This window comes from Copadichromis virginalis, linkage group LG7 (genome assembly GCF_057382275.1).
Source record: "Copadichromis virginalis isolate Kocher_CV1m ecotype Utaka linkage group LG7, C_Virginalis_male_GT1.1, whole genome shotgun sequence".
In the NCBI taxonomy this organism is placed as follows: domain Eukaryota; kingdom Metazoa; phylum Chordata; class Actinopteri; order Cichliformes; family Cichlidae; genus Copadichromis; species Copadichromis virginalis.
Window position 1 is genome coordinate 42,856,449 of NC_140624.1, and position 12,626 is coordinate 42,869,074.

The 12,626-nt window shown below is 38.3% G+C and overlaps 3 protein-coding genes across 4 annotated transcripts; 1 reads left to right on the forward strand and 2 right to left on the reverse strand.

Annotated features, from left to right (window-relative positions):
• The first annotated feature begins 938 nt into the window (after window positions 1–938).
• Window positions 939–5,473, forward strand: LOC146705701 (ubiquitin-conjugating enzyme E2 G1-like). 2 transcript variants are annotated; one of them, XM_085463489.1, is made up of 6 exons: window positions 939–1,293; window positions 1,673–1,775; window positions 1,872–1,969; window positions 3,838–4,016; window positions 4,197–4,303; window positions 4,556–5,473. In XM_085463489.1, exons 1-5 carry the CDS (start codon window positions 1,251–1,253, stop codon window positions 4,290–4,292), a joined length of 519 nt encoding a protein of 172 aa, XP_085319615.1. In that variant the 5' UTR covers window positions 939–1,250; the 3' UTR covers window positions 4,293–4,303; window positions 4,556–5,473. The 2 variants fall into 2 exon arrangements, with proteins under 2 accessions (XP_085319615.1, XP_085319616.1); XM_085463490.1 differs by having other exon boundaries at window positions 942–1,293; window positions 4,193–4,303.
• Window positions 4,772–8,865, reverse strand: arpc3 (actin related protein 2/3 complex, subunit 3). The gene is made up of 7 exons (XM_085463488.1): window positions 8,741–8,865; window positions 8,265–8,364; window positions 7,616–7,692; window positions 7,126–7,194; window positions 6,865–6,991; window positions 6,237–6,331; window positions 4,772–5,839 (listed from the first exon to the last, which is right to left on the reverse strand). The coding sequence occupies exons 1-7, from the start codon at window positions 8,744–8,746 to the stop codon at window positions 5,777–5,779; spliced, it is 537 nt and encodes a 178-aa protein (XP_085319614.1). The 5' UTR covers window positions 8,747–8,865; the 3' UTR covers window positions 4,772–5,776.
• A 58-nt stretch (window positions 8,866–8,923) lies between these two features.
• Window positions 8,924–12,326, reverse strand: gpn3 (GPN-loop GTPase 3). Its single transcript, XM_085463486.1, has 8 exons — window positions 12,137–12,326; window positions 11,891–11,999; window positions 11,543–11,710; window positions 10,248–10,372; window positions 10,011–10,126; window positions 9,717–9,813; window positions 9,480–9,608; window positions 8,924–9,288 (listed from the first exon to the last, which is right to left on the reverse strand). The coding sequence occupies exons 1-8, from the start codon at window positions 12,182–12,184 to the stop codon at window positions 9,223–9,225; spliced, it is 858 nt and encodes a 285-aa protein (XP_085319612.1). The 5' UTR covers window positions 12,185–12,326; the 3' UTR covers window positions 8,924–9,222.
• Window positions 12,327–12,626: the final 300 nt, after the last annotated feature.

Here is a 12,626-nt window from a genome sequence, read left to right on the forward strand (position 1 = left end):
TCAAAATAAGGCTGAGAATATTTTTTATTGTATGAATATATTATTTAGAATATAAATTTCTAAAGTTCTTTGTGTCAATATATTTAGTGCTAAGTTGTCAACTTTGCCCATACTGTTGTGTAGTGTCTGTAAAAGTGTATAGTGAGTGATGCAACAGCAAACAGGACTTTATCATACTTACCTGTACTTAATAATGTCTTAAATCTCAAGCAGGTATGAGGATAAATTATCTAACAGGTTTGTGGGTTGCTTTTATGCATACTGTATATCTCTTAACAGTAAAGGTTATACATCAGAGGGTTTATATATATATATAGCCGTGGCAATCGTGGCTCAAGAGTTGGGAGTTCGCCTTGTAATTTGAAGGTTGCCGGTTCGAGCCCCGGCTTGGACAGTCTCGGTTGTTGTGTCCTTGGGCGAGACACTTCACCCGTTGCCTACTGGTAGTGATCAGAGGGCCCGGTGGCGCCAGTGTCCGGCAGCCTCGCCTCCGTCAGCGCGCCCCAGGGTGGCTGTGGCTACAATGTAGCTTGCTATCACCAGTGTGTGAATGTGTGCGTGGATGACTGGATATGTGAAGCGCTTTGGGGTCCTACAGGCCATTTACCATTTATAGGGCCTTATGTTTTTATTTTGCTGTACTAATGTAAGGTGACCTTGACGATCTTTAAGGCGCCTATAATTAAAATGTATTATTATTATCATTATTATTATGTTATTATTATACATTAATATGCATAAAGGAGAAACAAAGTGTTTTAGTCAGTTATATGTTTGTTAGGGAGATTTTTAATATCTGTAGTCTTAATGTTTCCCTGGTTAATTTGAGGTAAAATGATAGTTTTTTTTAAGCTAGCAGATAACAGAGGTTTTTTTTTTTTTTTGTTTGTTTTTTTTTAATGCACGGCATTTGGCTGTTTAACTGTCATTACATGTGCACATGATTTAATTTACGTTACATTTTTTCTAAAACCCAGTTGTATTTTTATTCGATTTAATTAAATATTTTAGCACAGTTTTAGCTTAGTTTTACCCTGACATTTGTGGTATGCTACGTACATGGGGAGGAAGATTTGCCTGAGAGATCTGACTCAGGGTAAAAATGGCTCACTACTTCCTCAGACCACTTTTTTTATAAGTCACTGACGGCGCTGTCTGAGAGAGAAGAAACGTGGACGGTGTAGTTTAAATCGTTTCCACAGCTTTAGTTTGTGTTAGTTACTTCTTACTCGAAAACATACATTTGTAAAATGACGGGACAGTCTTCGTTGTTATTGCGTAAACAATTATCAGGTAAGTTAGCTAACTGTTGCTGCTAAGTCTGTGGACACTAGCATTTCACTTTGTTTTATTGTCAGTCACAAGTGAGAAGCAGACGTGTTTCGTTTGGTTGTTGTTTAGTAGTAGCAGTGTTTGTCATATGTGACCTGTGTGTTTTATATATAAAAGCTTGAAAATGTAGTTGTAATGCACGTGTCGCGCGTAGATAGCGTGTCACACAGCTGTTAGCGGACATATGACTAAGGCTAGCTGCTATTGCTCAACAGCTACTATTTAAAAGTCAGTACACCCCCATTCATTACATGTGCTTACTCTCTCCATGTCTACTTGATGTTATTCGAAACACACAGTGTGGTGAGTTTAAACACGTTTGATCACTTTGAATCTGCAGAACTGATCAAGAACCCAGTGGACGGCTTTTCTGCCGGGCTCGTGGACGATGATAACATCTATCAATGGGAAGTGGTCGTTATTGGACCTCAAGACACATTATAGTGAGTGATTCTTGTTTATTGATCTTAACTAATGGATTTATATCCATCTGAAGCTAAAGCTGGTCTTGTTAACACCATCCTCTTTCTCATTTTCAGTGAAGGAGGTTTCTTCAAAGCTATCTTAACATTTCCTCGCGACTATCCTTTGAAGCCTCCTAAGATGAAGTTCGCCACTGAAATCTGGCATCCAAATGGTAAGAGCAAGCATCTCAGAACCTCTTCCTCTTTATGTATTCTACATCAAAGGATAGAAAATTAGCATTTTTCTTTGGGGGGGGGCTGTCTTAAATTGTGGTTATGATTATGCAAACATTACTTCTAATCACAGCCAATGGCTTAGATGGTAATTTATATTATTAAAAAATACAAGAATTATGAGTTTTAAAAATATATAAGCCTTAGCTTAACACTCGGGTATGTACAGTAGTGCTGTGCAATACTGCAGATTTTGGTATTGATCAGATATGAAGCAAATACAGGGCCAGCATTGCCGATACCACTACCTTTACCCTATAAATGCAGCTTATATACCGGAGAGCAGCGTGTGTGATTTACAAGATTAATCATCATCATTTTGCAATTTCTGAACACATTTTAATGACCACTAAATCACAGTGAAAACACCTGATGTGGCTGTCCAACACTGGACTGGAAGACCTACATAAAAAAAAAAAGATGTTTACTTTGCTCCCAAAACACAGATGGGAAAGTAGCAACTGTTTGCTTCTGTGACATGCCAGCATGCCCTGAGCAAAGCAAGAGGCAAACTGTGTATTATAACTACTTGTAGTAATCATTTAGCTTTAGGTGTTTTTAGTTGTTTGCATTCCCAGCATTAAATCAGACTCGATCTCAGTGGGTGTTGGTCTCCGCCAAGGCTTTTATTTGTCACAGACTCGTTTTATGGGGAGAATTTCTAGACACAGCTAATTGACGGAGGATATCGGGTCTTTTGTCTCAGCTTCTTGCAGATGATATGGTTTTGTTGGCTACATTGAGAAATGACTTTCAGGTTACACCCGAGTGGTTTGCAGTCGAGATGAGAATCAGCACCTCTAGGTCTGAGGCCACGGTTCACAGCTGGAAGAGAGTGCCCACTCTGGGTAGGGGACAAGTTGCTGCACCAAGTCGAGGAGTTCAAGTATATCTGGGTTTTGTTCTCAAGAGAGAGGAGTTGGGAAAGTGACAGGCAGATTGGTGCAGTCTTGGCAGCAGTGTGGGTGCTGTACTGGTTCGTTGTGGTGAGGAGACTAGTGTAAAAGTGAGTCTGTCTGTTTACCGACTGATCTATGTCCTTACTCTCACCTGTGGTCACAAGCTCTGAGTAGTGACTGAAAGAATAAGATCACAAGTGCAAGTGATGGAAATGAGTTTCCTCCGAATGGTGTCATCTTTCAGCCTTAGAAATGGAGTGAGGGCCTCAGAGTAGAGCTGCTATTCTCTTCCAGGATGTCTCCTTTGCCCGTTCTAGGTGACATGTTTTGGGTCCCAGGGCTGATTCAATACATGCTAGACAGATTATGTCTCTCAGCTGGCTGATTGGTTTCATCATATATACATAACACAATTAATATTTAGTAGAAATGATTGAAATTGAGTGATACCAGAGTGAAGGAATGGTAAATCTGCTTTTTAAGTAATAATGTGGATTGTACTTGGGACAAAAACTAATTATATTTATAATTAAATTACTCAAATTTTCATTTTATAAAATAAATAAATTGTGAATCTGGAAAAAATTCTTTAAATGACATTAAATACATAACCAATAACACTTTAAGAAGAAACATGTTTTGCTTTTATTATCATTATTTTGCTATTATGATTGCTTCTTCAGTTGGTAGTCTGTGTATGTTAACTATATCAGTAGGGTGAGGATCAATAGATCCATCAATCGTGTACTTTTAAGTGGTATGACATGAGCCACTTTTACCACAAGTGGTATGGAATAAGCCTATACCACACCACTTGTGGTAAAAGTCCCTTAATGAGCTTTTACCTTTTATTTTATATCTGCAGCACTGTAACAGTCTGTTTATTTTCCTGTTTTCTTTTATGCCAGTGGCAAAAAATGGCGAAGTTTGTATTTCCATTCTGCACGAACCTGGTGAGGACAAGTACGGCTACGAGAAGCCTGAGGAGCGCTGGCTACCGATCCATACAGTGGAGACCATCATGATCAGTGTCATCTCCATGCTGGCAGATCCCAATGTAGATTCTCCTGCCAATGTGGATGCAGCTGTAAGTGCTCATGTTCTCCGCTAGCTTCAGACAACGTGTAAGCTCTAAGAGAAATGAAGTAAACGTGTTACAGGCATCTCTGATTTGTGCAGCTTGTGTGGCCAAGATGTAGAAACAAGAAGTGATGGAGGGAGTAAATGACACTGTATACAATCACTGTCTATTATACCCGGCAGAAAGAGTGGAGAGAAGATCCTACAGGAATTTTTAAGAAAAAGGTGGCGCGTTGTGTACGGAAAAGCCAAGACACTGCTTTTGACTAAGGCGTCAGTCTGATCATCAGTTCTGTAAGTACAATCACCCTGATTTAACCTCTTCACATCTGCTAGGCTGCCTTTGAGCAAGTTTGGCATTAGCTGCATTTTAAGTAATGACAAGAAGAAGCTTTATTGTTCATGCATTACAAATTTATTTATTTATTTTTTTTGTTAGTTTGTTTGATTTTTAGAGCCCTCTGAATTCATAGCCTTCTACCATAGTGATTTACTTCCTTATGAAACTAGAACAGAAACTGAAATGTTTATTTTTTTCTTGGGTAGGAGCTGGATGTGGATTGCCCGTTGAGGGAGATGGCTGGCAGATCTTTGCAACTTTTTGCCAGTGAAGAAACTTCTTCATGAATATTGCTGAACAGCAGTAACATCAATGCTGCAGTTTTATATCATTACCACTTTATCAGCATTTCACTAGCAGGACATGTGCAGCCTTTTTGTGTGGCTTGCATACTTATGGAATTTGACAGTACACTGCTCCTATTTTGTTTTTTTCCCCCAAAGTAAATGTATTAACATAATATTTAGGATGATTTCCATAATTTAAGTAGTGTAATGTTAAATTCTGTGTATGGGGAAAAAAATCATCAGATTTTGGAGAAGGCACCAGGATAAATGCACCTTCTCTAAAGCTTGTTTATATTAATCTATTTATTTGTAGTGAAGCTGTTGCGTGTCGACTGCTCGAGTTTTTTTTTTTCCTTCAATTTGCAACACTGAGCCACTCATTTCACTATATATGCAGTTTTTCATTAATCGCAGTCATTGATCAGATGGAAATCTAGAAACACATCTTCCTCTTTCTCAGGTGCTTCTTCTTTCCTTTGTTGGTGAACTTGAACACTGCCTTAACTTCAGCAAGGACTGCATTTAAGAGCCCTTTTTTTTTTTTTTTTAACTCAAGGAAAAAAGGTGTCTCATACAAACCAAAGAGAAACCGTGATTTTAATTATTATTATTTTTTTAAATTAACAGACTTTCTTCCTATCCTTGTGATTGCATATGTAGAGTAAATGTATTCTCTCATTCCTATGGAAGAGGTCACAGGTCAGCAGTTATTTTAATACCTCTTACAGAAGTTTATATGTAACAGCTTTTTTTTTTTATGGTTACAATAGCATGGATATGTCAAATGAAATATAGTTGTATTGATATAAGTGTGAATAAAGTCGTGCAGATACTGTTCTTTCTGTAGAAACCTTTTCTTCCCTCCGCTGTACACCAACACATCCTTAAACAGACCTCAAGTCACTGAAGTTTTCCTTCACACCTAGTGGCACATTTGGTTAAAAACTAAACGGCAATAACTGCACTAGTTTCGCGTCTCCATAATTGCTTTATTGAATTAAGCACCAGCTCAATATAATCAACAAGTGAAGACATGCTTGAACATAAACTGTATAAAATCTTAACACAAAAGCAGACCCTCCTTTACCACCCCACCCAAAAATCCATCTTGCAAGTGTAGAAAACTGCAGTCCTAGTTGCTCACTGTCCAGGGGCTGACAGGCTTTTGTTCATGAACTGCTTCTTGACGAAGCAAACCCACCACTGAAAGAAGAAAAAGTTGGTAAACTTTTCAGTCAAAAGGACACGTTTCAGTGTTAACTGCTGAAACCTGCACATATTTAGATTGTAGAAAGCAGCTTAAATCTAGCATTTGAGCCTGTATCCCTCCTGGGTTAGCTGTGTGGTGACCTAGATTTGATATTAAGTTGTATAAATCAGATAAAGGAGGCAGGAAATCAAGACAGGAACAACAGTTAATTTTCGTTCGCCTCTGATCCAAATATGAGCTATGCAAGTTCTTTTCTGTATTGCAACTTAAATCCTACTGGATGCATCAGACACAGTAATTAAGGAACAAGGGGTGCATTAGCCCTGAGACATTTCCCTTGTCATGTTCACAGACCGCAACAGCCAATCACTTTGGACATGCCAGACTTACCTTGCTGGGTTTATCTGTCTGGGGGTCAAACACACGATCGCATAGCCTCAAGCCAGTCTCCTGTCGGAGCTGCTGGAGGTAGGCCCTCATAGTCTCTAAAGAAGGATGAAGAGCAAATATTATCAGTCCAGCCACAGACAGCAACAACTACTGTTTAACAGCAGGAAGGCATGGCTTTAGTAGTCGACCTTCCACATAATATACTGTACAAAAAAAAAAAAAAGATCCAGGCATTTAGATTTAGGAGTAAGATTGCTGTAAAAGATCTGAGAGGATTCACTTGGATATGGAGTTCAGTAAAATAACTCGATATTTTCAGGAGTTTTTAAATAGGGTGGAATTCCATTAGTTTCATGTGTAACAGTTGGTACTTTATAAATGATAATCACATAAGTATAAAACAACATTTTCAGCCCCAGACCCCTAAAGCTTAAAGGTCAGCATTTCTATTTTTACCTTGAAATATAAGAGGTGTACAAAGGAACCAGTCTAATTCAGAGTCAGGGAATTGAAACAACATAACCAGTTGGTATAAATATGGTGAAATGTCAAGTTTGTTTTTACTTATTTACTGATAAACACCCTAAGGCAGACAAACATGTACTAATCCTAGCTTGTGGCTTCTTACCTTCCTCTTGCTTGTTTGCAGGTTTGACATACATAGCATTAAGGGGGAAGCCAGGTTCTCCAGGAATGGGAAAGTTTGTGATGCCCAGAGTGTACATCTCCTTTTCTCCCTGGCTCCTGGAGCTGCACTGTAGAGCCACATATCCCAATGGAAATAGTTTGATTATGTTTTCTGGTCACCTACTTGAATATATATATTTAAGTAGCTCATTGCTACAAGTGATGAAACTGCATTAAGCCCTTTGTGGGGATTTCAATTTACCTTCTGTAGTTTCTTTAGGCATTCAGAAATATAGAGTGTGACATAGATCAGTGTCCTGTCTGCCTCATTCTGAAAGAAACACATGTACACACACATTTTTGAAAAATTTATATAAAGCATTGAGGTTACTGTAATTTGTAGTAGTTAGGTCTCAGAATTGAACAGCCTAAACTATGCAAACTATGAAAAGATTGCACTGTTTGCAATCACAGGAAGAGGCAAGCCAGGGCATGTGGAAAAACCAAGTGCTCAGCTGCTCCAGAGAGTAAGAGAAAACAGAGGAAAAGGGGCACCAGTGAGGTGCATACCTGCCTCCTTATTCAAATAAAACTTATTAAGCTACTTTAAAAAAAATAATAATAATTATATGTTGATACAATGGTGGGGGCACAAATACAGCAAAACCACCCTAAGGTTTATGACTATTTTGGTCTCCTTAAACATGGAACACATGCAATCAAAACAGTGCAAATGTCAATGAATTGCTTACCTTGATTTCATAGTTCTTGAAGAAAACATTGGCCTTGAAGTAGTAGATAGCCTCGTCAATAATATCAGAATCTACGCCTAAAATTTAAAAAAGCAAAGAAGAAATCAACAAATTTATGGCTCTAAATTCAGTATTTGTGCATGTGCATATGTATGTGTCACTGTTAAAATGTCATTTCCCGTTTTGGCCATGCAGGCCTTTTTGCTACCAGCAGAGCTCCATTCTTGATTTATGAGCTGCTAACAAGCAACTAGAATCACCCAATCACAAAATATAATAACTTTATTATTCAATAGCACTGAACCTGTCAAACCCACAACACCATGGAAGACTGAAATGAACCTTTAGGTGGAGTAGACACTACAAAATGCACCGTTTTATTACAGAAGTGCTCATAGACTCTAATGAAGAAGTTAGAAGTTGAGGATGAGCTTTTTACACCATATAAGGAAGTGTATCTGATGCATGTATCAGGAAATACAGTAGGGGTCATAACAAGATACAACCCATTGCCTAAAAATGACTTAACCAAATCAAAAAAACACTACTATAGACTTCACTACAATTGATATGCGTTATGTGAAGGACATTATCGAGTAAAATATACTCGATAAATATTACACAAGTAAAATATATCGCATAGCCTTACCGTCTCCTCTGGCTGGTCCTTTAAACTGAGTTTTGACGGGGAGCAAAGCCATGTTCCCCACCAGCCTCGTTTCGGTGGCCATCAGGTTTGAGTGATACGCCTGAAAAATATTAAAAGAAAAAGTTGCTGTCACCTGATATCTTTGGGAACATTTCTGCCAGATAGCATCATTGCTACTATGCTAGCCTGGTTTAATAGTTATGTTATCGTAGAACCAAATAATAAGAAGTAGTATAGGCAGCGTGCTAAAACCTATTTGCAACAAAGCATCAAACGCGAATTTGCGCTTTCTGACATGTCAAACATCGTTAAATTGCGACCCAAATGGTTAGGTAATTAGCGAACTATGCTAACGTTAACTCGGAGGCCCCTTTTTTCCTACTCAGTGGGATTTCAGCGCAATATTTCTGCTCTAAACCTAGCAGTAAAGTTCTCTGCTCGTCAATAATAGTGTGTTCCTTCTTATTTTTACTCACCGGCATGTTGAATGATAAATATCAGTCCAACTGCTCAGCGACAGAAATATTCCAACACTTGCAAGATGCTGCTTCCGTGCTGTCCCACCCTTCGGCTTTACAGGAAGTGGCCACGTGTCATGTGGCGTATCAACCAGCCGGGGGCGCTAAATAAACACTTTACATCACACGGGCGGCAAAACGTGTATTTTGCGTTGCATTTTATTCAAAAAAATATAATAGCAATATTTTTTAATAACTGCTAAGCATTTAAATGCATCAAACCACTGTTTTAAAATATACTTTTAAATGAATAGCTTCATTTTCATCAAAACAAACAAAAAAAAAAAAAAAAACCATGAAACATTATTTATGATATCCACAATCTTCTTCACGTGTCCATTTCTCGGTATCCATCCAGTTACAACAAACAGTCCGATTGGAACTCCTTTGCCAGTCTTGCTACACAAAGTCTGTATTTGCAGGATTGGCCGTACTCCGCCTCAGCTGTTCGCTTTGTCTTGAAAAATGTCGTCATAATTTAGGTTAGCAGGCTGTTCCTCAACCTCCTGTAGGAAAACAAGGTACAGAACAAAAAAAAACTGGTTGATCATGAAAAGCTATATAATGCATCTCACACACACACACACACACACACAGTATATTTATTATATAAATATATATTTATTATATATATATATATATTTATTTTTTTCCAGTTGTGTTTAATTGGGGTGGGTGGGTTGTGCTGTTTCTTCACCTTTGGCTCCTTAAACTCCAGGTCCTCTCCGTACTGTATTGAGAAGTCAATGTGTTGCAGTACTATGTTAATACCTTCTTCATCAGTGCGGTCAAAAGGGAGGAATCTTACTATACTGTAGTCATCAATCTAGATACACAAACAGATACTGTCTCATTAAAAACAGACAAATATATTAATAAAAATATCAATCTGGTCATAAACATGATGCAGTACCAAATCAAGGCCTTTACTTACGAGACCACAAATAGCTTTGGTTAGCTTCTTGAACTTTTTGCTTCTGATTGTGTTGGAGCCGTCTTCCATCATCGAGTACATGTCCGGGTCCAGGTATCTTTATAAAAAAAAAAAAAAAAAATGCAATGCATAAAAATGTAAGCAAATTAAAACTAAGAATTGTGTCTTCAAACATGTTCAGGTTTTGAATAACATGAAAAGAAAACATTAATCTAGTCCTAGTACAGACGACAAAGGGAATTACTTTTGTAGATTTTGTGTGCACTTAACATTGTCAATTCATATGAAACTTACTTTTCAATCTCCTTCTTTGCTTTGGGGCTATGCAGATCCATTTTTGTCATGATGTTTACCTGAGGAATCTCTAATGACACCATAGCACTGAGGGCAGCCATGACTCCAGAGATAAACTACAGTAGGAGACAAGTAAAAGGTGTGCTCTCACTATTACATTATGTTTGTGTTTGTACAGAAATGAAGTTAAAAAAGGAAAATCAAATAAATCAGAGGAAGACACTGTGAGACTGTTACCTTAAAAGACTCCACCATGAACTGCGAGTCAACAAGGAAAACTCCACAAACCCGAAACTCCCACTGCTGGAGCTGCTCCACCAGCTGCTTCATTACAGGAAGGTGTGTGTACAGCTCAATCTGCCCTGTAAAGAGAAGCCACGCTTCACACCAGTTCTATGAGGCACACACGGACAACCACTTTTCCAACGATAACATACCTTGTTCCAAGACTGAAATAATGATATATACACTCATCTGCCAATTTAATAGGTTTGTTACTCTCTAATGGCAGCAGCTCAACTACATTTAAGCATACAGACACGTTCAATATGCTGAAGTTTAAAGCAAGCATCAGAAAAGGGAAATATGGTATGGTTATTGATGCCAGACGGGCTGGTCTGAGTATTTCTGAAACTGATCTGCTGGGATTTTCCCCAAACAGCCATCAACAACCATCCGTAGGGTTTACAGACAACAGTCCAGAAAAAAAAAAAAAGAGCGCCACTTCTCTGGGTGAGAATTCTTGTTCATGTATGAGGAGAAAGACCAGACTGTTTAAAGCTAATATGAAGGCAAGAGTAAACTCATATTCATTACAACCTAGGTTTACAGAAGAACATCTCTGAATGCACAACATGTTGAACCTTGAATCGGATAGGCTACAGCAGCAGAACACCACACCAGGTGCCACTACTGTCAACTATGACCAGGAAACTGAGGCTATAATTTGCAAAGGTTCAAGAAAACATAATTTAAACCCCACAGCCTACCTGAGTATTGCTGCTGACTACCTTATGATCACAGTAAACCCATCTTCTGACTGTTGCTTCTAGTAGGATAATTTGTCATACTACAAAGCTCAAAATCATCTCAAACTATGTCTCGCTGCATGCTCAATCATCCAGGTAATGAAATCCCAAAACATTGATCCTGTCCATCAAAACCATAGCACTTTCAGTGGGAGAAACATTATATCACTCATCCAAGTGCCTTCTTCAGTCTCAGATGGCCAAAATCAACGTTTTGGCATCTCAAACAAACTGACAAATCTGCAGCAATTTTGTGATGCTATCGTGTCAGTATGGTCCAAAGTCTATAAGGAATTCACCGTGTTGAATGTATGCCATAAGGAATTAAGGTAATTTTGAGGGTAAGTGGTCATGAGTGTAAATCTATTTTGGTGATTTTAACAAAATTAACAAATAACAGTGCCCAGGATATGTTGAATCCCATCCACACTCCAGCACAAACAACTGCACTGTGCTGAAGCTAATGGAAGTCTGGCTTCAACATACCCTCTTTGAAACATTTACCTGGACAGTCAAACAATATGTAGTCATCTTCCACGTGGCCCAGGCTTTCCTCCAGCCAATCAAAGTTGTTTGCGAAGTACTCCATGCAGAAAACCAGACCTCCGTTTGGGCCAAATCTTAAAGACTCGTCCTCCATCACGTCATCCACCTGAATAAGCTCACGAATGTCTGAGAGCAAACATAATAAAGTTACCATGTGGGTTGTGTAAAATAACTCCTATATGCTAAATACTAAAGCAAGAATTAATGTTAGAGCCTAATTAAAAGCCATTTATCAGGGTTAATCGTATCTTCCTCTCTTCTATGGACACTACTATGTCATATAAACTAAAACTATGCTGCATTTACCTGCCATGACAGGGTAATCAAAGTGCTCAGCTGCTGGGTCCAAATTGACCACCTGAACCGAACGGTTTAAGGTCTCTGAATGCTGGACCATGGTGGAGCAGTAGGTACTCTGAAATGAAAATGAACTCCAGTAAACAAAAAGCAGATGCAGTCTGTGTTGAACACAAGACAACCTCATGCCTTAGCATTAGCCGAATAGCACAACAAGGTATTTCAACAAGTTTAACTGAATGAGTGATAACTTACCTTACCGCTACCCGCGGGACCCATCACTAGCTGTGCATAACGAGGCATTGTGCCTCAGTTAAAGAGAGCTGTGTAAAACTGGGTCCTTTTTGTCGCCAAAAGTAGCTTCGTAGAACTGTTCGTAATATTGATGGTGGTGCTTGTGCTTCTTCTTCTCCTTCTTTTTCTTCTTCGTCTTCTTGTAAGAAACATCTACATTGTATTAGCACTTCTGCCACCTATTGGTCAAAGCGTGGTTAACAAGCTTGGATCATTACTAAGAAATTTTATTGTTAAGTTATACACTATATGAAGACGTCTTTCTATTTAAGGTAAGACATTTCCGTCAGTAGAGACAGAATACAAGTCTCTCATAAATAATGAAGTTAAATAAACGTAGGAGAATACATACATTAAAAAGCTAAAACTATTTTTCTGAGCAGTTAAATAATTTCAGAAATTACTCTCTCTTTGTATAATATGTTTAATTTATGTAAAATAAAACAAAAAA

What these genes read in the sequence shown, in the direction of transcription:
- arpc3 (XM_085463488.1), bottom strand. An exon ending in TGCAAACAAGCAAGAGGAAG is followed by an intron (nt 6,332 to 6,864) that starts GTAAGAAGCCAC and finishes ATCCTTCTTTAG; the next exon opens with AGACTATGAGGGCCTACCTC. An exon ending in AGACAGATAAACCCAGCAAG is followed by an intron (nt 5,840 to 6,236) that starts GTAAGTCTGGCA and finishes TTCTTCTTTCAG; the next exon opens with TGGTGGGTTTGCTTCGTCAA.
- LOC146705701 (XM_085463489.1), top strand. Translation starts at nt 1,251, where the DNA reads ATGACGGGACAGTCTTCGTTGTTATTGCGTAAACAATTATCAG. An exon ending in ATTGCGTAAACAATTATCAG is followed by an intron (nt 1,294 to 1,672) that starts GTAAGTTAGCTA and finishes TTGAATCTGCAG; the next exon opens with AACTGATCAAGAACCCAGTG. An exon ending in TGAAATCTGGCATCCAAATG is followed by an intron (nt 1,970 to 3,837) that starts GTAAGAGCAAGC and finishes CTTTTATGCCAG; the next exon opens with TGGCAAAAAATGGCGAAGTT.
- gpn3 (XM_085463486.1), bottom strand. Translation starts at nt 12,184, where the DNA reads ATGCCTCGTTATGCACAGCTAGTGATGGGTCCCGCGGGTAGCGGTAAG. An exon ending in TCATGGTGGAGTCTTTTAAG is followed by an intron (nt 10,127 to 10,247) that starts GTAACAGTCTCA and finishes CTCCTACTGTAG; the next exon opens with TTTATCTCTGGAGTCATGGC. An exon ending in TGGAGTTTAAGGAGCCAAAG is followed by an intron (nt 9,289 to 9,479) that starts GTGAAGAAACAG and finishes GTTTTCCTACAG; the next exon opens with GAGGTTGAGGAACAGCCTGC.